This window comes from Ambystoma mexicanum, chromosome 4q (genome assembly GCF_040938575.1).
Source record: "Ambystoma mexicanum isolate Mex_15411 chromosome 4q, UKY_AmexF1_1, whole genome shotgun sequence".
Taxonomy (NCBI): Eukaryota; Metazoa; Chordata; class Amphibia; order Caudata; family Ambystomatidae; genus Ambystoma; species Ambystoma mexicanum.
The window spans coordinates 583046080-583070126 of record NC_090928.1 but is presented as its reverse complement, the minus strand read 5'-3'; the positions used below and the strand labels follow the sequence as shown (position 1 = coordinate 583070126).

The window sequence follows — 24047 nt, the reverse complement described above, 5'->3', positions numbered from 1 at the left end:
CTTTAAATTATCTTTTACTTGCCTATATGTGTTGCACGGTGGCCCTGTTCTTGATTTCTGCTTTGTTCTTAATAAATGGTCCGTCATTTTCTCTTGAATAACTGGTTTACATTTTTCTGGTACATGTTGGAGTTGTTTTCGGTGATCTTGGAAAGTAGGAATTCTTTGCAGGTAACAATAGATTTATATGTCTATTAATTGATTGGTTTATTTGCATCCAACTTTTTTTTAAATATATACAGTTGAAAAATTGTTATCTTTATAAGTATGTAGATTTGTAACTGTGGTTTTAATGACGGTTGTACTTTTATGGAATTTTGTTTCTCTGAAATACTGTGATTGATCAAATGGCGTTGTGTTTTATAAATAAAAACAAACCAACATAAACAGAATTCAAATGCCTTCGAACATTCCTGTATTTTATCCCAAACCTTTCAATGGAATATGAAAGCTCATAAGCAGCAAAGTTAAGCCAATCCCGCAGCATCCTGGGAAGGTGGGCATCAATCTACCGAAACCAGCTGGAGACAAATTAGTAGCCCATCTAAAAGACTACAGAACCAACACCATGGGTTTCACTGCTCCAAAATAGTAAAGATTGGCCATGTTATGCATGGAAATGGGACTGCCCTAAACAGCAATCTAAAGGCAACAGGACCCTGGCACATGCATAGAACAGAAGACCATAGATAGGTTTAAACCAGAAAAAGTATTCTGCAAGTAGTTTTAAGTAAAGGGTACATGAATTGAACTCCACGTTACGGTACACCACACAACGTAAATACCCACCAAGGACTATCGCTGCACAAGACTTCATTTCTGAATCTCGTTGGCTGAAGAAAGTTTTCAAATAACCCTAAAATGACTACTCCTTTCATTTCTCAATGGATTGAATTACAGAAATGACATCCTCACGTTTGAAGATTCAAGAGATATACATGACTGGATACTTCACAAAGTCTGCAAAGCTCTATTGATGGAGGTTTAACACTCAGTCAGAAATTCGAATCACAAAAAACTAACTTGACATTTTACATGCATATCTTTTCCTCGGAAGGAATGAAACCAGAGACCCCCTGCCCCAAAAAGACCTTGCCAAGCCTGAAAACCCCAAAAGACATAAGAGCTACGATAACCTCCTTATGAATGGCAAGATAGCTCGGGAGGTACCTGCGTGGATTAGGTCGCTAAAACCATACCACAGCAAGAAATCACCAGCAAAGGGCACCTACTTAAAATGTATAAGGAGTGCGAATAAGCAATCATTAAGATAAAAAGGCAATTGGAAAGCTAGAAAAAACTGTTGTACTTTGACCCGCAGTAAAACACAGAGGTCACAGCGAAAGCCATTTCAGTGGCCTTGGGTGCGAATTTAGCACACCATGGACACGACTAGGTGCCAAGGACTGTTATATCATACACAAGCAGAGCGCAATCTCGCATTGAAGTGGCTTATTCACAGTCTGACAGTTGTGTGGCCGTGTGAATGCTTCCATCATTCCCTCTACAGGAAGAGTCACACCAACCATAGACCATCTATCACTTGCCACCTTTTTTGGGAACTCAAAAGCGAAATGCCTCCCCATATCGATTAGTGGGGTCTTAAGTTTTCAAGATTACATCTTCACCATAAAACAACTGGGAAAGTCAGGAACTAGGCTGATGAAATGTAAAGGCATCCCCTCAGCACTCCAGCCAGATTGGAAAGAAGGTAAGTAGAATAGATCACATGAGTACACCATCGGTCAAGGAAACATGCAATGCCACTGGAGAAAGTCCTTTATTACACACCACAAAAGAGTTTCTCCTGTGCAACAAACGCAAACAATTCCTGGACCTCAAGTATCAGTCACTCTGGATTAAAGACATTATCGTATGTTGCTTTAGAACTGGGTACATCAAAGGGAGATCTCCTCATAAGAGGAATGACAACAGTCGTGCCGAATTAGCTAAGTAAGTTCCAATGTTAGGTCATGAAGGCCATTGAGGAAGGGATGCTAATAACTAACTATTAAGGAGAAAAACCTGGTCACCACTCACAGATGGGATGGTTTAAAAAATTACATTGCCCTGCCATCTAGCTTTTACTAACTTGCCAAATTAGGATTTCTGGAATACTTCCAGAGCCCCCCCCCCCCCCCCCAACATCATTTGGGAGGGGTTGTAAGTAGAGCTTAGCCGGCTGCGTTTTCTTGGGCATGTCTTCAAACATGCCCAGACTCACCCAGACATACCCACTGGTGCGGCGAACACCTCTCTCCAGCTATTTCTCCTTTTGGTTTTGTGCCCCATGGAATCCAGTGGAGTCTCACAATAAATGTGCTCCAATTTTACATGTAGCTCCTCCACATTTTCCTTGTCATGCCTTCTTGAGCATCTTATCTATCCTCATACCAACTATCTACGAGACTTTGCCCTTCCCTACCACTACTTGCGATGTACCCCAAGGATTCACGCTCTCACCTCTACTCTTCAACATCTATATGACACCCCTATTAGATATTAATAATTATGGCATCTCCTGCAACAACTACATGAATGACACAATCTACATTGCAAACCATCCATCACCAAACGCCCCAGATTTTAAAAACTGCCTTGTACAGTTGGATGCATGGATGACAGCAAACAGACTAAAACTCAACTTTAGCAAAACCGAGCGGATGCTCTGTAACCCTACAAGTTCGAACTCCACCACAATCCCTTGGCCCGACTAGATGGGCCCCTACCCAAACGCATCAACCGTAGTAAAAAATCTTGGCACAAATATGGAAAACACCCTCCCTCTTGATCCACAGGTCAAAATGCATTGTCAGAAGCGGTTTCTCCCAGCTGTGCATGTTATGTCACATCTTACCTTACTTAACATTCACCCACAGGGCGATGCCCACCATTTCTCCAATACTATCCAATTTAGATTATGCAAACAGCCCCAATCTCAAATTCCCAGATTACATAACGAGGAAGCATAGTTCAAAATGCAGCGGCAAGACTACTTCTCAGAACAAAATGAATAGAACAGAGCACGCCAGCATTACGTACTCTGGCTTCCCATTAAAAAAAGGGTTAATTTGAAAACATTGGGCACCGCCCATACCATGGAGGCAGCCCATGTTCCTTGAAAAGTAAATTTCAACACTACACTCCTTCCAGAACACCTAGGTCAAGCAATGCAGCACTGGTAGGAGTTCTCAACTTCAACAAGGAGGATCCTCTTTTTCAGTTCAGGCCACAAAATTGTCGAACACCCTGCCCTTCGCCTGCAGAACCACCTAACTTTCAGGAAACAGCTGAAGACTTGGCTTTTCAACCAACCACCTTTAAAGAAATTAAAAATAATAGCAACCGACTAAAAACTGTGCACCAGATATTTGGGGTAATTTACGACAAGCATTTTCCGAAACACTACCATTGCGGGAAACCAATCTGACTCATACAACTTCTCCCACGTGCAACTGGTCTGCTACTTTCATTTTAGTGAAATCTACTACCAAGAGCCAGGAAGCTCACCAGCACCCTTGTTTCCAGACCGTCAAAATCTGGGTCTGCCTGCCGGAGCCGCTGTGCCCAACAGGTCCGGCCCTGCCGGGTGCAGCGGCCACGGTACGCAGACTGGTCACGGAAGCACCGGCACGGTTAGCAGGTGCTGGTGCTTCTGTGTACCCACTCCCATCGAGTCCTACCGAAATGAACACCTGTGACGCAAACCCGTTCATCATGCATAAAATGTGCCTATAATCCCTTATCTCTTCTAGATCTTGGCTTACTGCAGCCTCAGTGGCCTCATTAAGAGTCCGGCAGTAAACTTGCCGGTGATACCAGCAGTTTGACGCTGGACTTGCAAAGTTTTACAGGCGCCTAACTTCCCAGTGCCACCGGGAGATTCCAAGTCCGGCGGCCCATGGGTGACCTCCGGTGGCATTGGACCGTGAGCAAGTCCTGTGCTTCCCTGCAGTTGTGGGGTAGAGAGGTGGTGCAGGACACCCCGAGAGCCTGGGGGTGCCTGCCTTGGTGGCTGGGTACAGCCGTTATCCCTGCAGGAGTCTGAAGACGGACCTCAGCAGGCAGCCCAGGTGACTGGAGCTCCGTAGTGTGCGTCGAGAGGGAAGCAGAGCTTTGATCTCATCCACGCTGCACTATGGAATAAGGAGATTAAGAAATCAGGACTGCCCTGTAGAATTGCTGCCTGCCTGTCTGATTCTTTTACATTTTGAGCCTTCCATGACTACAACAATTTCGTGACCTGTGCTAGAGGGAAGTGGGGGCCTTGCGCTGTGCAGAATAGATAGTGGAGGGGATTGGGGAGAGGAAAGCTCCTGGGGGAACCAGAGCACCCGTTCCTGCTCCGGGCAAACTACTCCTGCCTGCATATGGGTTTGGGACGCACTTCTCTCACGGTTAGTTGATAATTTTCAAATCGCAGCTACCAAAGTCAAGGTCAACTTGCTCTGGTCACACCTTTTGGGAAAGAGGACCAGGCAGGCCTGCCCTCTCTCCCCTCTGGTCCTCGCCCTAGCCATAGAGCCACTGGCAAAAATAATTTCACCAGTGAGATCGCAGGCTTTACATATGGGGTGAGCTGCCACAAGGTAGCATTATATGCAGATGTGTTGGGTGTCCAGTCATTCATTCGAAAACAAAAGGATCGAATGCAATACATTCGAGTCAAAAGGACCAAAAAAAAAAAAAAAAAAAAAAGACGAATGCCTTTTTTTTATGTCTTTTTTTGGGGAGGGGTTGGTATAGGAAAAATTAATGATTTTTAGCCTAAACGGGGGTTTGGCGGGGGACCCCCCCCCCCCAAAAATAAATAACCAGTCTTTTTTTCGGTCCTTTTGACTCGAATGTATTGCATTTCGGTCCTTTGTATTCGATCCTTTCACCAATAACGGATGTGTTGTGCTTGTTACGAGACCCACTTGTTTACTTGCTGCCCCCGATGGCCCTCTTAAATTAATTTACTAAGGTCTCGGGGTTTGATGTTAACTATGAGAAATCTGTCGGGCTAGGCTTGACTGAGACCCCTGATGTTTTGGCCACCGGGAGGGAGACCTTCCCCTTCCATTGGGGTCGATTGGGGATTTAGCTACCTGGGAGTGCAAATAACTCCCACCTACTCTGGGTTAATGAAATCCAATATCCTGTGGCGTTGGAAAGAGGCCAAAGAGCTATTAAGCAGGTGGGATTTGCAGGAAATATCTTGGCTACGCTGCATATGCGCTGTCAAGACGACTCTTCTTCCAAAACTATTATACATCTTTCATTCTTTGCCAATCTCCAATCTGGAGTGCGACCTGTTGGACTTAGAGGGCAGTTCATCTGGCAGCATAAACTACCTTGGACCCATGCAAGCTTCTCAGAAGGTCAAAGGCGTTCGACGGGCTGGTGGCTCCATCGATACTTGGATACTTTCGGGCCGCCCAGGTTGCCTCTATGTTGGAGTGGGCCACGTTGGAGAATACTCCCAAATGGAAAGAGAGGCTGCCTCCTTCTTCCCTTTGCAACACCTCCCATTTCTGCCCAGGGAAGCGAGACGCATGCACGGCTCTCTCCTTGCAACTACCCTAGCGAATTTACATATTTGGGATAAGGCCTGTGCACAGAGGCTTCCAAATTGGGGTTGGGTTTGCTTTCCCCACTCGCTCTGAACCTGGTTTTCACGCCCGGCATGTGTGCAATTAATTTCCAACACTGGGGAACCTCTAAGGCTGCAGGACCTCTATAAAGAGGCAGCGCCACTCACACTTATAGAATGCAAAGAGAAGTTTAATCTGTTGGAATCTGAACGCTTATGATATGCCCAAGTACGCAATAGGATCTCTAATCCATTGGTCAAGCAGGCTAGGTCACGCGCCCTGATGGGGATAGAACTTAAGGTGCTGGAAAGGCCGAGCTCACATAGAATCATAAACTAGCGCTTGCTGGAAAATGCGTCGTTGGGAGAGAAATGTCCCTACATGCTAAAATGGAAGAGGGAACTGGGCGTGGAAATCCCGGCAGTATCCTGGCTGCAAATATGGAGCAGAGTGCACACCCAGCTCCCGATGTACTCTTATTAAGGAAGGGTCGCTAAATTCATGCTTCACTGGTACCCGTCCCCTCAACCGTTGCACGCTATCCATGCCACCTATTCTGACTGCTGCTGGCACGGCTCCGGGCGCCTAGAAGACCTAGCTCACATGTGGTGGCAGTGCCCCACCATACAGACTTACTGGCAGGAGATTCGACCCAAAATCAAGGAAATCACAGGTGCCTTGCTCCCCATGGACCCGCTAGTGATTCTCTTGGGGGATGCCCCTGATGGTTTGTTTCCAATGTCAGCCCGAGAGTAGAGTTAATCTCACAATTGTCAATGTCCGCACAAATCACTTGAGCTTGATTTTGGAAGTTAGGGCCCGGACATCCCTTACTTCTAAGTGAAGGTGTGGGAGATATTGGGGATAGAGAAAATGACAGCGCTCCTAACAGGTTGCATGGGAAAGTTCTCGTACATCTGGGGCCCATTTTTGGAATTTGTGGCCGATAGAGAGCAAATGTTCCTCCGTCCTTTGCTCTCGAGACATCGAACACTACAGTGATTAAGAAGGTGTTGTGGGACTCCCATGGAAAACTGGGTGTAACCAAGTCATTGTGCCTAGTGGTGTGGTTGCTGTACAAGTAATTTCTATTTTATTGCTCCCATTTTCTTTTCTCTCCCCTTATTGGTTTCTTAATCTTTGTTACTTGCCTGTGTTTAATTTGGAGTTCATCAATCATCCAAAATGACATTTCGATGTTGAAATGTTTCATTGTGCTGGTATTGTGATAAATGCTGTACTGTAATCAACAAAGTTTCAATAAAAATATTGAAGTTTTTTTTTTTTAAATGACATGCACATATTCAAAAATATGTGGGTGGGCTGACATGGGTCTAGCTTTGGCTTTTCTTCTCTCCTTCTAAAGGCCCTCTTACCAGGTGCAGCACTGCTAGGACTAGTAGTAGCACCACACTGCACGTGGGAGACAAATCATGTGAATTTCCTTGAACGTTGGTTCTGCTAGAGCAGCTCGGTGCCAGAGCGTGGATGGTTTCACTCCGACTATGCTGGTCGGCTCACTCCAACGCAATGGACTGAGAGGATCCGATGCAGAGTTCCATCTTTGGCTTCCTTGCAGCAGCTGCATGCTAGTGGTGATCCTTCCATCCACTCTTCCTCCCATCGGCAGCTGCTCCCAAGTGTGGGAGGTACTCATTTGCATAGGCTGTGGCCATTTATTTCTTATGTGGGCAGGAAGTCAGCAACTCTTCACTCATAATTTGTAGCTTCTTTTGTGAGCCCTGTAGAGGGCTAGGAGGGGCGGTATGCTGTTGGCTCTGGGGGTGGTGGTGGGGTATAGTGGGGTAGGTCAGCAGGGCTACCTAGAAAAGGAACACCCCGACCTGCTGCAGTCTACAGGCCTGCAGCTTAGATCTTAATCTGTTTCGGTCAGCAATTGAAACCACAGTTTTCTGCATGTGCAAAAAGTCTGCACCTGGGGCAGCAACTACTGCAAACCACATGAAAGGTTTGACCCTATCAGGTGTGATCTATAATCTTAGACATTTAAAATTAACTAAATTTAAATGAAGTGTTTGGTGCAACATCTTTGTTAAGTAGGCAGGCATTATCATATGTAAAGATACGCCCATGATCTATGTTCCAGGTTTTGCATGCCCTGAAAGGTAAACCCACTTTCTCTATTGGATCTGCACTTATGTCAACCTGTATTTATACAGTGCCCTTCACCAGCGAAGAGGTCTTACGGCATCGGACCCCGTCCAAGAGGTGGGGTACTGTTACCCTGCCAGTTGTTGCCAGACCTTGGTCTGTGGATAAGAAAGAGGGTTGGTGGGTTAGGTGAAAGGAAAAGTGGGATTAGACAATGGACAAGACAATAGTGATGATATCCAGTATTAAACTCTCCTCCCGGACCTCCCCGAATGCATCATTTGCTGAACCCATGGATGGAGGATATGGAGGACACTAGGGTCTGAAGGTTTCCCTTACACCATAATATTGCAAGCCCGCAATGCAGTCATTACCAACTTTATCCTGAAACTCAAAGGATAGACATTTGCCATCTGGGCAGCACTGACTTTCTCCCGTAGGGACTGCATACTTACAGTGGGTGCGAAATCAGGGAATCTCTACAGTCCAATGTCCAAGTTAAAGGACACATTCCCAGCCTTTGGAATATTCTAGTTCATGCTGCCATCGTAGCATGGATGGGGTCAAGGGAACAGCGCCAGAGTTAATCGTACTTCACAGACAAGATGAGCCATCCCAGGTTGAAGGAATGTGTGCCAGGTTGTCGTACATTTACACAGGACCAGGAGAGACCATGTTCATACCAAGGGGAAGTCGACTGTGCCCGTATTGCCAGATAATACAATTAAATGCTTTATGCATAATACCACCTTGTTAGTAGGGCCGAGTTAAGAGTTCCACTTCATCCTGACTTGTACTGGTCCCCAAGACAAACTCAATCACTGCAATGTGCAGTCAATTAAAAAATACCTACCCAGACAGACTGGGACATTCTCAAAATAATAAGAACAATCAGAACTTCACTACCATTTTAAGCTGGCAGATCCACCCATGTGGATACATAGGTATATCAGGCCAAGCACTCATCTGTGCTCTAACACTAGACAGATATGCACTACATTTGTACCATAAACTCGGTCCAGTTACACGCCCAAGATGAAGAAAGCACTCACAAGCCCAATGAAACTCCACTGAATACACTAGCAAAGGAGTTTTCTACATTTTGTGGGAGAGGATGGGTAGGCCCATGGCGTAAATGCTGCTGTGGCTACAGCACGCAGTCCCTGTGCCCGTGCGGGATATGAATTATGTTCCCTGCCCGCGATTGACACAGCAGAATAGGCATTGCAGCAGCATTCTTCGGGAGTCACCTGTGTGCGGCTCTTCTTGGCATTTACAACCAAATAAAGCCTGCTTCCTTGTACCGGTCTGTGTGGCGTCTCCTTAACAACCCTCCCATTTAGACCAAATGATCTGGGAGCCAGAACAGAAACAAGAGATACATTTTTCGTTGGATTCTGAGACGTTTAGTCCTGGATTTATTATGGGGAAAATGGAGGACTGGAAGTCTCAGAATGCAAAGCAAAATCCAAGACTGTACTACCATCTCCTGGATGCTATATGGCCTATTGGATATATGTAAAGAATTTATCTTGAGGGTCAGGTCACTACTTATTATACAAGAGTCTTGTGAAGAGATCGCAGCCGGGTGACAGCTGATGAAGCAGACAAAGAATGTTTACACCAGAACACAGAAGTGGGCAACCTAGACAAACGAGTGGACAGAGGTAGTAGAACATGCAAAAAGGAAAGACAAGTAGTGTGTACTAAGTGACCACTCGAACCTCAAATCTACCCACATGGGTGTGACAAGGCCAGCATGCTGGGCTTGTCAAGAGAGGTCAGGAACCCCCTCCAGCCAGAGCCGAGAGGTCTACCAGGAAGAAATGCAGTGCAGGTCCTAACCCAGAGGGAGAGACCGTGGAAGTTGAGAGGGCCCCAATTCCTGCCCATGTGCCAGTTGGTTCTCAAGCCATCCAGCTGTAACTCTTGCCATGTCTCCTGGATAAGATGCTCAACCATGTTCTTTTTCTTTTCCCAGGGATACAACACCTGGAAGCAGTGGGGAATACACCAGCAGAGCAACGCTACAGCTACATACATTGGCTGCATGCAAGCTGTCACCCGACCACAAGCTGCTGACACTCCAGCCTTCCGTGTACATCTGGCAGGAGAAGAGTGCAAGTAGAGAGAAAGCGCAGCCGTAGCACTACACAGTAGCCAGAGAGATTGCACAGTGTTGCCAAGCGATAGTGGCAAGCACTAGCAGTAACTAATAAAGACACTAGACCACCAGGACATTTTCTGGGGAAACATAACCACAACATGGTACTTGCTTTGGCAACACCAGGAAGAGATTCCACCGACACAAACAATTGTTTTTCTTGACCGCCATGGTTTTTCCATGGAGGCCCTGCAGCAAGGAACTAGGCAAGCCTTAACCTGGTATTTGTAACGTTTGGTTGTGGCAACACGCTCCAGGTGGGTAAGGCAGGGCCAGATTGGCCAAGGAAAGGGAGACAATGCACAGAGAGGGGTGGAGGAGACCGCAGGAAGTTTGGGTTATTGGGGTGAGGTCAGCAGAGGAAGAGGTCCACCAAGAGGCCGTAAAGAGGGAGGAAAGAGCAGCAGAGTGTGGGGGCATTTTATGGAGAAGATGAGGTATTGAGTAGTGAGTGAAAGTTGTATTGCAATGCAAGTGTGCGTTTTAGTGTGGCAAGTAAGGCTAGGGAAGTTAGTGTAAGGAGTGGCTGCGAAGTGAAGGGAGTAGGGGAGCGGAGGACGGAATAGGGGTGGGAGTGCTAGAGTGGAGGAGGGAGTGGTAGAGAGGAAAGAGTATTAAGAATAGAGTGTAGGTAGCAACATCAAAGGGTGGAGGCAAGTGAGACAGAGGGACATTAGGTAGGAGGGCAGATAGAAGAGAGTTGGGCAGAGTGGAGGGAAGAGAGTAGAACGGAGGAGAGAGTGAGCACGATAGAAGAAACACTGAGTCAGAACAGGGTGTCTGCATTGTCCCTATAGTACACTAATTTCTGGATAGAGTATGGACAGTTAGGAAGTGCCGGAGGTAGTACAAAGAGAAGGAAACTGCCTTTAGGTCTTGTTCTTTATGACAAGACCGATTTTACTATGTGTCAATCTTCTGCATCTATTAACCTGGGGTTTAGGGACAAGGTTCAAAACCAGGCGACTGGGAGAAAGACTCTGCAAGTTAGAGTGACGTTTATGCCATCTGTGACACCAGCTATACAAGGGCAGCAGTGCTGACAAATGCATTTAGCACAGCAGGCCTTATAATGTTTCAAACTCTTCCAACAGATGAAAGCAGAGGAGTCCGAGGTCACAAGCATTATGAAGAAGCAGACAATTCCATAATTGAGATCAAGGTTCGAGTTAGTCAGCAGACAACTACTTCACAGCTTTGAGAGAATTGGAAGGCCCGTACCACAAACTGAACAGTAGGTTGTATCTAGATAAACTAGAGCAAGGAGGACACCTAAAACATGTATTGAACATAGTGTACAGTGTGGAAGAAGCAGCATTACACAAAGAAACACAACAGAATGAGAAACCATCAGAGTGAGTTTAGTAAAATGGGAACCGGTAGAAAAGGACAGAATAAAACAGAACTAGACTGTTTTATGCTTGACAGAAGGTGGGCCAAATGCAAGAATATGTGATACTGTAAAAATGTTTTGATGCACCAAGGTCAAACAAGAACTGTCTGAGGAAGACAAAGATCCCTAGAAAAAGCTTTGTGCTCGGCATAGAACAAAAAAGAAAGACGATACAAGCCCTACTGAAAAAAACAAGGCAAATGGGAAAAAGGTACGGATGATGGTAGATTCAGGCTCAGATTTCACAAGGTTATGAAGAGAAATATACAAATGGCTGCTGTGGAGACCAGGAAAAAGGCACTCCAGAATGTGTAGTTCAGCCCAGGAGGTTATTGAGGCAGCACCATACAACTGACGTGGCACTTTAAAAGCAAGGCAAAATTCAAGGATATTCAAATTAGAAGGAAATACATGATAAATAAAAAGGGTAAAGGGGACTGCATACTGGGATTGCCACATCAAGCAGAACTAGAAAGCAAGCTAGATCACAAGACCCAAGAGCAGGCAATAGCCCTAGCAAGAGATGCATTGAAAGAAATTCTGGAGAATCACACAAAGGATTTCAAACTGTCTGTAAGTGCATTGCGTTATGCTTTAGCCTGGCTGTTTTTGTATTTCCACAATCCAATGCTAGGACCCTTGGTTTTTCACATTTAGTAATATTGTCCACAAGGATTTGGTGCAATGCTAGAAGTTTAGCTATGAATTTACAAGTGTAAATAGGGTTGGGTTGAATGGGTTTTATGAAGAGGCCTATGCATTATGGCATTGTTGCTTGAATCTTGGTTTTCCTTGTGCGTTTCCTTTACTGTTTGGTATGGCATTGTTAATGGTTGGCAGTGCAACTGAATTACCGTGTTTTCCGTGTGACAGGCGGGTGTTATATTACTCTTCTGTCCCGGGGTGGCAGTGTCAGGCAAAAGGTGCTGAGCGTGCTTGGGAATGGATAACCCAAGTGGCGTGCAGAGTGATGGTTCACCAGGGGTGGCAGGCCTGGTATTTGTGGGTGAGACTGTTAGCTGTGCATGCTGGTGCGATTGACAGGTATGCCACTACTTCAAGGGACTGGTAGTCCCTTTTGTGTGAGGAGCATGATCACAGCATGTGGTCCTAGCCACTTCTACATTTATAGTGGAACCTCCTGGAGTTTCCCTCTGAAGTTAATTCCCTACTTCTGACAGGCTGTGTGGGTTGGCTGTAGGTTTCGTTTTGTTTTGCTACTATGTCTGCATGGTGTGTAGGATTCAGGTAGATTGCGTAATGGATGTCGAGAGTATCTGTATGGAGGTTTGCACTGCATGGCCTCTGTGCAGGAGGCCCGCATTTCCCCTGTCTCCTTGTCATTGTGGATGTGATGTTTTGGTGTTCCTAGGTGTTTTTTTTGGTGGGAGAATGATGCGTTCTATGCTGTCTGATTGTGGTGTGAGGCAAGGCGAAGTGCTGTGAAAGGGATCTTGTGCAGAAGAGATCTACAAAGGAGTAGCAGCACAGAGAACTACTCCCAAGACCCTGACAAGAGACACCCAGTTTTATATAAGGAGAAGGAGTCATGCAAACATTATCACCCCCATGGATAAATGAGAAGAGAGATGATTGGGAACCAAGCATGACAAGGGCAAGACAAAGGATGGAGATAAGCAGAAAATAAGTACATGATAGACAATACGTGTCAACAGAACGCAATCTCTGAATGGGAAATTGGGTCAAAGTGAAACCCCCACTGGAAGGAGTAGAAATGTACCAAAGGGACAAGAAGACAACACAGGACAATACCAAAACAGAACAATCAGAGAAAGCTAGGATAATGGATACAGGAAATAGAACTGTTGGCAATCCAGGAAAGAAATAACTTCAAAGAACAAGAGAGGAAATAGAGTGCGAAACTGAAATCATGCCCGGCGGAATACTCCGCAAGAAGAATTAGCAAGTTGAGATGACAAATGAGAGAAGCAGTCCAAAAACAATCCAGATACAAAGAATTACCACCAGCCAGGCACCAAGAAGTTACGATGGACAGACACTGTAAAGGTGTGTGTGTGCAGACATAACCCAACCCAACGCGGGCAGTGTGAGATCAGGGGAGGTTGAAGCAAGCCAGAAAGGAGAAAGGTTCAGAAAGGTCCCGTGAGAACCAATTGATGGAGAAGTGTGGGAATCTGAGTGGACTAGACTAACCCAAGCTCCAGCAAATTTGGGGGTGTCATCTTTAACTTTTTTTTAAATAAATCCTGAGAAATACAGTTCATGTTGTGGACCCCTTTACTACTTTCACGTTAATGAGTATATCCGCAACACAAGCCTGGAGAATCCCAACACAAAAGCAATGGTGCTCTGGGCCCGTTGAGCCAGTCTCAGTCAACAGATAAGAGGCTGCCATAGGTCCAAAACCAGGGCGCTTCTTCAAATTGTGTCCAATAGACAAAAAGCTATACAAATCCACGTCAGTCATGTATTAATCATTAAGAAAAACAAAAAAACAATTCAAAAATAATTCGAGCTGTGATAAAAATCTGAGCACAAGTGAAAGCAGCAACAGAAAAGTTTACCATAGACAGTTTTACCAACATTGTTGACTTTCGTGCAGGAAAAAAAGCCTAGAGCCATTAGATTCAGGATTTAAGCAAACAATCGATATGTAATATTCCAGGATTTCTATCAGAGAATTGAGGTATGGCTTTCAAAAATATTAGTATACAAAAATACAAGCATTCATATAAACATATTACAACCTGAAACACGCCTTGGCAAAGCCAACAGTTCCGGCTTTTGTATAGTCATGGGAACAGTACTTGTCAGGCACAGCCATAGTGGCATTAACTTGCCATTGATGGTACCAGGTGCAAAACGGTGCGAGTACCTGGCAAATGTAGTAGTTGCCATTTCTCACTTCAGACTAAAGGAGTAACATTCAAGCATGATTTTATTTGGTATTCCGACAGGATCCATCAACATATGTTGACGGTATGGTCCCTTAGAGGGCACTGCAGCAAAAGGTTCACGCAAACAGAAGAACTGAATAAAAACGTGGTGAGTGGCAAAGCTTTGAGTACCTCCATTCTGAGACAAATGGCTGGTATAAGGCAAAAAACATCAAGCAGCAAAGCCTAGAACAGAAACAATGAGAACAGACCAAATGCGTCAGGAATGCCGCAGCGGGTTTACCTCTTCATCACTGCTATCCTGGGAGAGGCAAATATGAAGAATATCCAAACCGATCTGCAGAGAAGAGAAATGAAGAGATCAGAAAATTGACAACGTAAACTCAAGCCCAAGCAACCAAACGACAACTGCATTCCCACAAGTCCAATTCATTTCTATCCTGCTACTGTTAGAATCACCACCTTTTCAATAGCAAAATGTCAGCCAGTGTTCAGTAGTCTTATTTGGTAAAATGTCACCATATATAGTATGAAAGGTATGGCTGATTTATTTCATTACAATAGATTATGCCGTTCTAAGGTACCCTTAGGGTGCTTTCTACTTGCACTTCTCGTTTTTATCTCAAATTTGAAAAACAACATCGGTTGATTGTTCTTTTATATTGGTCTTATCATTAGGACATTTAAGTGCATCTTTCTTAATTTATACATGTGTAAAATGATGGTGTGGGCTCCTAAATATTATTGCACCTCCTTCGCGGTGGGACATTAGCATGGCAAATTTCAAAACATAGTTTTGTGTTTAGATGAATCATGAAACATGTGTTAATGTTGCATAAGGTCCAGAATGGACTACGTCATCAAGGATTGAAATGCTCAGTAGTGAAAAGATGTCCAATGCCAACTGCAATGGGACTATTCCCAGTAAGCTTAAATCTATTCAAGTGACAGCATCTTCAAGATTATTTAATTTCAATTACTTTAATCAAAGCAGGTAGGTAAGGGGACCTTGGCATGGACCGTCGATGGAAAAGTCTCCCCGTTTACCTATGTGTGATACCCAGTTTACCATAAAAATGATTTACTATATCCGCCACCAGGGGGCGCACGGATGAGCCTGCTCTTCGTGCGAGCTCCGCACCTGAGGTCTGAAAAGTGGCCCTGAGCCCCCACTTTGCGACCCCCCACCCCCGGAGCCGCCAATTGGACATGGAGCATGCGAGTGTGGCCCCCCCAGCCAAGAGAACATTTGGAGAAAATCAGAGTTTTTTTGAGGTAGAAACCGAGGAAGCCGTCACGGGCCGACGAGGTGCCCAGCAGCAAAGAGGAAAACAAAACCACCAGGCCCCAGGAGGGAGTACCGACGCGCCCGGCGACCCCCCCCACAGGAGGAACTGGAGTTTAAGACCGGCACCAGCCCCTGCCTGCGGACCTACTCTCCTGGGGGAGCGTCCCGATGGCCCCGTAAACCTTAACACACTGGCTCCTCTCGATACGTACTAGCCGTTCTGCAGAGGACCGCACCGGCGAGGACTGGGAGCAGGCCCGCCTCCGCGGATAAGGTAGGCCGCCGCTCCTCTCTCCCAACCCATAGACTTGCGTTTTGTACGCGTCCGCCCCGGACCGCAGCTCTCCCTCCGGCGGCCCAGTGCTCGGCGCCGGTGGGTCAGAGCCCCCGCCTGCTCCTGTTCTGATCTCCGCTGAGGTCCGCGCTGCACGCAAGTCCCGCGGGGGGTTTCCCGAGCACGGAGGTGGAGGCCTGCGCTAGCGGTGCCTTCAGGAGGAGGTGTGGGGGGAGGGGGGACTGCAATCACCCCCCACCTGGAAAGCTTCTCGACATGCTTGAGCAACGGGGTGCACACTGAAGGGGCTAAAACACTATCCGGATAATGATTAAGAGCGGAGAGAGGAGGAAACAGAAGAGCAATAATTGAAAGAAATGAGGCGCTGCAACTTTGCTGCACCTAGAAACTCAGGCCTTATAATAGTGAAGCTCCCAACATCCATACTCGCGCCAGAACCACATTTACAAGAGACCAATCGCTGGGACTATAGGTGACAAGGTCCTTCTTTGGGCCCTCTGAGAAGCCACTTGAGCTCTCAACCGACATACGGGGTCACCGGCCACAACCCGCATGCCTGCTGAACCCCCCCACCCCCACGATCAAACGTTGGGATAGCCCAGAATCACCTTAAGAGCCTTTCCAACCCCAGTGAGAGGACGCCCCCCCAACAGAGCACCTCTACCCCGTTAGGGCAGGAACATCCTGTGCTGAACGCACCAAATCACCGAAAGACCGCTGGGACTGAGGGTAGGGCCCCCGTCACAGGGGCGTGTGCCTCCTCAAGCGATCCAGTGCATGACAGGACTGATACATAGTGGGTACCCCACAGCTGCACCCCCCCCCCCATAACGGAGGCCTTGTAAGCTACATGAATTATTCAAGACTGGGACAAGGCAACAGGTCTGTATCCCAGGAGCGGAAAGAGCCACCCGAGCATAGCAACGGGAGGTGGAGAAAAATCTGTGTGCGCACAGCATAGCCCGAGGGTGAAATCTTCACACTCCAAACCTAAATCTGAATCGGCAGAAAAGGTCCCTGAATATATGCAGGCAAAAGAAAAGCTCGCCACATACGGTTACGCCCCCCCCCCCCCAATTCACAAAATCGGTTCCCCCAAGATGGCAACCGGAGCGGCAGCACACGACGAGACGGTAGCCACGAAGGATGACGTGGCAGCCCTGTTGGCGGAAATAAAAAATATAGGAGCCAATATAGGTGGCAAAAATCGACAAAATCACCCAACGCATGGATAGGATCGAGGACAGGCTAGAGGGTGTAGAAAACAATTCCGGAGCAGGAAGGGGAGACCGAAGAGGGCTTAAAAACAACGATTCATGACATCATTAAGATCCTCGTAGCTGATGACGCGATTGATGAACCAAGAACAGAGCGGATCCACAGGGCAGGAGGCCCACCGGGGGGACCGAGATCGGTCCTGGCTCGCTTCCACAGGTATCAGGACAAGGCAAAGGTTCTTGAGAAAGCGAGACACGGAGGTGTGATCACCCTTAACGGAGCTCAAATAACCATATATCAAGACCGGTCTGCCATGGCACCAGCACTGAGAAGGATGTGCGGCCCCCTCACGAAATGGTTGAAGGAACAAGACACTAGACTCAGGTGGGGCTACCCCTTCTCCCTTTCTTTCGAACACAATGGCACGAAGATCAGGCAGCAATCTGAAAGAGAAATAAAGGCATGCATATCTGAAATTGAGGAGGCGAATGAACGAGGGAGAGACGGAGATGCACCACAAGGCGAAGGAAGAGGATGGAAACGTCAAGGCTCGAATAGACAGAGTTAAACAAGAAAATATTGAAGATGCAACACATCCCCAGAGGGGGGCAAGTGATCCGGATTGGCAATAATTAACTTTATGCTATACCATTGCCTTAAATCAAGGACTTTTATGGTTAGACACTACAAACACCCACGTTCAATGGTTGTAAGTTGAGGTTTAAATGGAGGGGGATGCATTGGGGGCTCAGACTCATGCAGTAGTTACTTTTAGCAAAAGGACCGCGAGGTAACGGTCCCTGCTGGTGGTTCGTTGCTGGTGCAGTGTACTTCACTGGACCCGCTCGGACGCCGCCACATGAGGGGAGATGTGGGATAGGGGGTAAGGGAGGAGGGGTCACAAGACGTGGGAAAAGACATGATCGAAGCAGTTTTCTCAATTACTGCTGAGGAGAGGAAAACATTGATGCTGGTTGAGGGCATAAATCACAGGGAATGGTGGCATACTATGATGAATAATCCAAGGTCACAAACAGATGGCTACCCCTGAAGTTAGCACACGGGGCCCCCTGAAAGTGGGGACGCTTAATGTTAAGGGGCTTAACTCACCCACCAAGAGGTCGCTAGTACTAAGGGAATTCCAGAGAGCCAGGATGGACATCCTATTCCTGCAAGAAACCAAGTATATGAAGGGGGAGGAGAGGCCTATTCTAGGGAAACGCCACGGCTTGGAGTTCTGGGGCTCTGGACCATTGCGCAAAGGGGGTGTGGGAATCCTCATTAGAAAGGGAACTGAATTTCAAGTCACAAAATCCTGGGCAGATGTAGAAGGGCAAGCTTGTTTGGTGGCAGGAACTATAGGGAGTGTAGAGGTAACGATAGCCACGATCTATTCCCCCAATGTAGGGCAACTCAGATTCCTCTCAAGGACCATCCCTAAAATAATGTTGGAAGCTACGGGACATATTGTACTGGGTGGGGACTTTAATCTATGGGCTGACCCCAGCTTGGATCGTAAAGCAGGTAACCCAACTGCCAACAACGAAACGAGAGGGGACCACAATGATTTTATAAGCATGATGCAAGTATACACGCTGGTTGATGTTTGGAGGGAAATGCACCCTGACGCAAGAGGATACACATTTTATTCTCCCCCACACAATACTTTTACCCGAATAGATTATATCTACCTCTCACGGGAGCTGTACGACATCACACTCTGAGATCACCCCAGTAACATGGTCTGATCATGACATGGTCACAGCTGCTATACAGTGGGAACACTTACCGATCAATGGTGGGAAATGGAGGTGCAATGAGACTCTGTGGAGAGACCTTGTCTTTAGAGAAGAACTCGAGACAGAGATTAGAGAATATTTCAAAGCTAACGACACTGGGGAGATCTCCAAACAGGGTGTGTGGGAGGCGGCCAAAGCAACCTGGAGGGGGATCCTTATACGGGAGGGGGCACAAAAGAAAATGGAAAGGACCCTCATTGAAAATAGGCTCCGGAATGAAATATGTCAAATGGATAGGGCAGCCAGGGAAGGGGCACAATAGACCTTGATAAGATCCAAGAAGCTCGAAAGAAACGGGAGGAGCTTCGCCACCTAGAACAGGGTCAGATAACACGAAAATTGCATTTATTGAAACAAAAGTTCTACGAAAAGGGGGATAAAGCTGATGCACTGCTGGCTGCTACACTCAGGATGCAACGGGCAGAGCGAAGGGTAAAGGAAATAACGCAACACTCCTGACCAAGGGCAAGTCCAACCATCCATCCATCCATCCTCCATCCATCCATCCATCCCTGAACTGTTCGCAAACTTTTATGAATCCCTATACTCCTCTGAAGCAGATCCAAACTCGCAAGAGATGGATAACTATCTCGCTGACACCGATCTCCCCAAAATAGGTGAGGTAGACCCTTGAGTCCCCCATAATGGAAGAGGAAGTACACCAGGTGATCAAAAGGCTGACATTGGGAAAATCCCGGGGGAGGATGGATATACAGCCAGCTTCAATAAGACCTTCAGTGCCCTCCTAGCCCCATTTCTGACAGAACTATTCAATGAGGTCCTAGATACGGGAACGGCTCCCGACTCCTTTGTCCGAGCACTCATATCTGTCATCCCCAAGGAAGGTAGGGATCCCAAATGTTGCGGGTCATTTCGCCCTATATCCCTACTGAATCTCGATGCCAAAATTTACACGAGGGTATTGGCTGCCAGGTTAGAGACTCACATGCCCCACCTTATTCACCCCGACCAGGTCGGATTTATAATTGGGCGACAAGGGGCAGACACCATGCGGAAAACTCTCCACCTGGTTGCAGCCTCATAAACCACGATCGATGAACCCGCCTTGCTTTCCATTGATGCTGAGAAAACATTCGATAGAGTGGAATGGGAATTCCTTTCCGCAGTCCTCCGCGCCGTAGGTATAGGGCCAACATTTAGAAAAGGGATAAAAGTGTACACAGCACCAAAAGCCGCAGTGTCAGTCAATGGGGAGTACTTGAGATGGTTCGAGTTACAACGCGGTACCCGACAAGGATGTCCCCTTTCGGCCATACTCTTCGCCCTTTCCGTAGAACCCCTGGCCCAGAAAATCAGGAAGGACACCCAAATTGAGGGAATGAGGTTGGGACAGGTGGAATATAAGGTAGCGCTGTACGCTGATGACTTACTTCTCCACGTGATAAACCCCAACTCATCTATCCCCAGGGCACTAAACCTAATAGAGGCATACGGCCTAATATCGGGTTTTAAAATCAACAGATCCAAGTCGATACTCTTCCCCCTACTGGGATCAATGGAATTGAACAGTGAAAGATATTCTTCCCTGGGTCTTACGATAGAGCATGAGAAATTGAAATACTTGGGGATACATGCTACAAGATCCCTCCGAGACCTATATGAGGCCAATTTCCAGGCGCTTCTCCAAACATTTCAGGCGGACCTCGCCCAATAGGATAAGTTAACCATATCCTGGCATGGACGCCTAAATGCAATAAAGATGACCTGTCTCCCAAGATTTTTATACCCCTTCCAAATGCTCCCCATTCAAATGCCACGCCAATTTTTTACGGAAGTCAAGAAAGCGATTATAAGATTCTGGTAAGAGGCGGCCCTAGAAAAAGGTGGGGCAACCTCTAGAAAAGGACTCACTTATCACACTCCCCAAGCTGGAGGAGGCATTTATTAGATTCTAGAACTGAAACGAAGGGACTGATCTCGATCCTATATAGAACGCTCATAGATGCAGGGGAAGGGTCAACAGAACCCCTTAGACTGAAATGGGAGAGGGATGTTGGGGACAGTATTGATCCAGAGATGTGGGACAAAATATGTCGGGCTGCACCCAAAGCCTCGATCTCATCCCAATATAAGCTGCACGCGATTAAACTACTTAACAGATGGCAATATGACCCACACAGGCTCTCCAAAATGTACCAATCCTCTAGCCCACTATGTTGGAGGGGTTGTGGATCTACAGCGGATTATTGGCACATGTGGTGGAGCTGCCCCCGAATCAAAGTCTATTGGAACGAAGACCCCCTCCTAATACTATTTGGTTTTGAAAAAATTGAGGATGAATGGAGGAGGGTCAAAGACATAGCTGCACCGCTGTTACTAGCGGCGAAGGCTCTCTTAGCCGTGAAATGGAAATGTCCCACAGTCCCGACCAAGGGAGAATGGGTTAACGTAGCCTCCAACATGTGCACTATGGAGAAGATCACATCATCCATCATACATGGGCAATCCACACAATGTGATATTCTATGGATGGAGTTCCCCAACAAATACATGCCCGAAATGACACATTAATACCTACAGGTCCACCAACCCCATAATCCCACATTGTAATAGAACACCTGTTGATAGAACACATGATCCGAGACAACGAAAATCGCACTAACCTCCCGAACAGGGCGGTCTCCGACACTTACCGAATCCATTATGCAACTCACCAAACACTAGAAAGCACATTCCTCATTGGCAGTCGATTAAGTCTTGTAGGGTGGGGAAGGAGGGGATAACAGGGATTATTGTTGACAACTATTAACATTTTAAAAAGAAAGTAAAAAGCGAACAAAAAATTCACAAAAGCATTGTCGAAATGTAGATTTGGATTATGATTGTATTTGTTTGACGACAACACCTTTTATTGTTTTTGATGCTTGTTAATTTCTAACGGAAATACTGTAACCTGTTTGACGTAAAATCAAATAAAAACAAATAAAAAAAAAAAATTACTTGCCCCCATCCCCCTCTCCACCCCCCCCCCAAAGAACCCCTCCATGACACAGCTCTATCGGAAGCCACGCACCCCCCGGACACCATCTGGCTCAATTTGGTCCAGAGCAGTAATAGTGCAGCCCACTATTCCGGCAGCTCCCGAGAACTAAGGGGGGCGGACAGAGATTCAAGTTGGCGCACACACTGGATCTGTGAAGGCAGAGGAGGTGCGGCACCCTAAGAGCTCATGAAGGTAGCAGCTCCCAGCAGTTCAGTGACCCCACTCAAGACAGGATCATAGGGAGGCTACTGAGGACCGGATGGCTGGAGATATGGCCTAGAAAGTATTCCTCATCCCGCTGTGTTACAAACAGAGAATGTTTGTTTAAATTGCGATGGTATTATGCTCCCCTAACCATGCAAGTTTTTAAAAACCACATAGACCCGATGGGTGCTACAGGAATTGAGAAAGGTTGGGAGCCAATTATAAATGTAGTGGGATTGTCAAGTGGTTTGTCTGTTCTGGATAGATGTGAAAGCAAGCACTGAAAGTAGAACAGCAGTGAGACTATCAACAGACCCTGCGATTGTTCGCCTGAGAGCTACTCTGGAGGAGTTATATCCTTGCTCAGGTTCTAGAGCGACCCTTATCACCCACCTGTTGGTGGCTGCAAAAATCACAATCGCATAAGTTTGGAAGTAAAAAAAAAAAAGGAGGGTCCAATAAGGGCCATATGGTGGGTCAAAATATGGGACATTCTGGTGGCAGAAAAAGTGACAGCTATCAGAAGGAATAACCTGCATCAGTTTCTGGACAGATGGTCCAATACTTTGATAAGAATTAGCAAGCGCTGACACACAAGCCCATCCTTCCCAAGACCTTTGCCCTAGAACAAAGAACTGAAGAGCTGGGCGCATGACATTGGAAGAGATGTGATAATTGGGAAAGAAAACTGGATGGAAAGAGGATTTGCTGGGATATTCAGATAATTGATAGATTGTTTTAATGCTGATCGTCACATAACATTTTTATTAAGATACTGTGATGCTGCAGTTGAAAATCTAGGCAGTGTGTTCTTACACTGCAATGCTGTTTCTTCGGAGTGGAAAGTCTTTCCATTATGTCAATTGCTGGAAAGAGGTTCCTGGTGTGAAATACTTTGTGCCTGAGTGGAGCAAGGCAGCGTGCAGGCAGAGTGTTCTTGTGCTGCTTTGGGGCTGTGAACGCTCGCTTCCATCGTATATCGTAACATCTCTTCCCCAGCCCTCGGTTTCACACCAACTTCTAGTACAAGGAATACCGGTCCCCTCTGTTGGCTGACTGTTACTGCACCGCAACAACAGAAATGAAAAAAGCAGTAAGTGAATTGATTTCAGAACATTTGCTCATTGTTGTTGACAGTGGCTCTGACTTCCTGCTTTAGCTATCACTTCACTGTTGATCACGATACAGGGTCAGAAATGTAAAGGTGCCATCTCGTTTGGCGATACACAGCATCTTTTTAGTACAAGTTATTGCCAACAAACCTATACCATCACATTCTGAACTCATGGCAGCGTCATTGCTAAGCAAGCGTGTAATGAGTACTGAACTGGAAAATATACAAGATTACAATACAAATGAGTTGTTTAATGGAAATGCTGATCTTAATCTTTGTTTATTAGGGTCATCCCAAAAAGAGACTGGTATTAAAACATTTTTTTTAAAATAGCAAAAAAACTACCAAAACATTTTTTTGGTAAATCTGCGGACTGCTCACCTAAAACAGAGCTGACCAGTACCTCTTTAAACCTGCTTCGTTGTCTAATGGGCCACCAGGGTTAGCCAACACAACTGGTGGGGGTGGTGGGTGTCTGGATTCATCAAGCCTACCTGACAGGCAGGGGTTGTCCGAGGGTATACGCCCCGATTCTCATACATCTTACACTGCCCCACTTACCGTCAGTGTCAATAGTCCTGCAATGGTGCATGCGGCTGAAGACCCTAGTTTTGGGAAAACTTGGGCCGAGAAATCCTTGAGCAGAAAACACGCATTGATCTCCCGGCATAAGGATCGAGGATTCGATCATCTTGGACGAGTCCTTTCTAAGATTATTCAAGGATATGGGTGACCTCAACGACACAGCTAACCGTGGAATAGACAACACCATAAATAAGGCATTTACTTTGGTCCAAAAATCTGGGCAACCGGCTGGACGTAAACTGGATTCATCAGAAAGATTACACACCACAAAAGAGTTAAATCTAAATGACTTCCACGCATTGCAAGATACAATTTACCCAATTTAGATACCTTGGGATTGGCCTCAATCTCCACCCTTCATCTGGTGCTAGAGTCATTACTCTCTACGACAATATTATGGAAACGGCCAAGACAAT

The 24047-nt window shown here is 46.4% G+C and overlaps 1 protein-coding gene across 1 annotated transcript in view; it reads right to left on the bottom strand.

Moving 5' to 3' along the window:
- The window catches only part of MTHFD1L (methylenetetrahydrofolate dehydrogenase (NADP+ dependent) 1 like), a 2103853-nt gene that overhangs the window by 1859706 nt on the left and 220100 nt on the right, over positions 1-24047 (bottom strand). The window contains exon 4 of the mRNA XM_069608130.1: positions 14408-14461. Coding sequence (XP_069464231.1) covers positions 14408-14461 — 54 coding nt within the window. The remainder of the gene's footprint in view (positions 1-14407; positions 14462-24047) is intronic.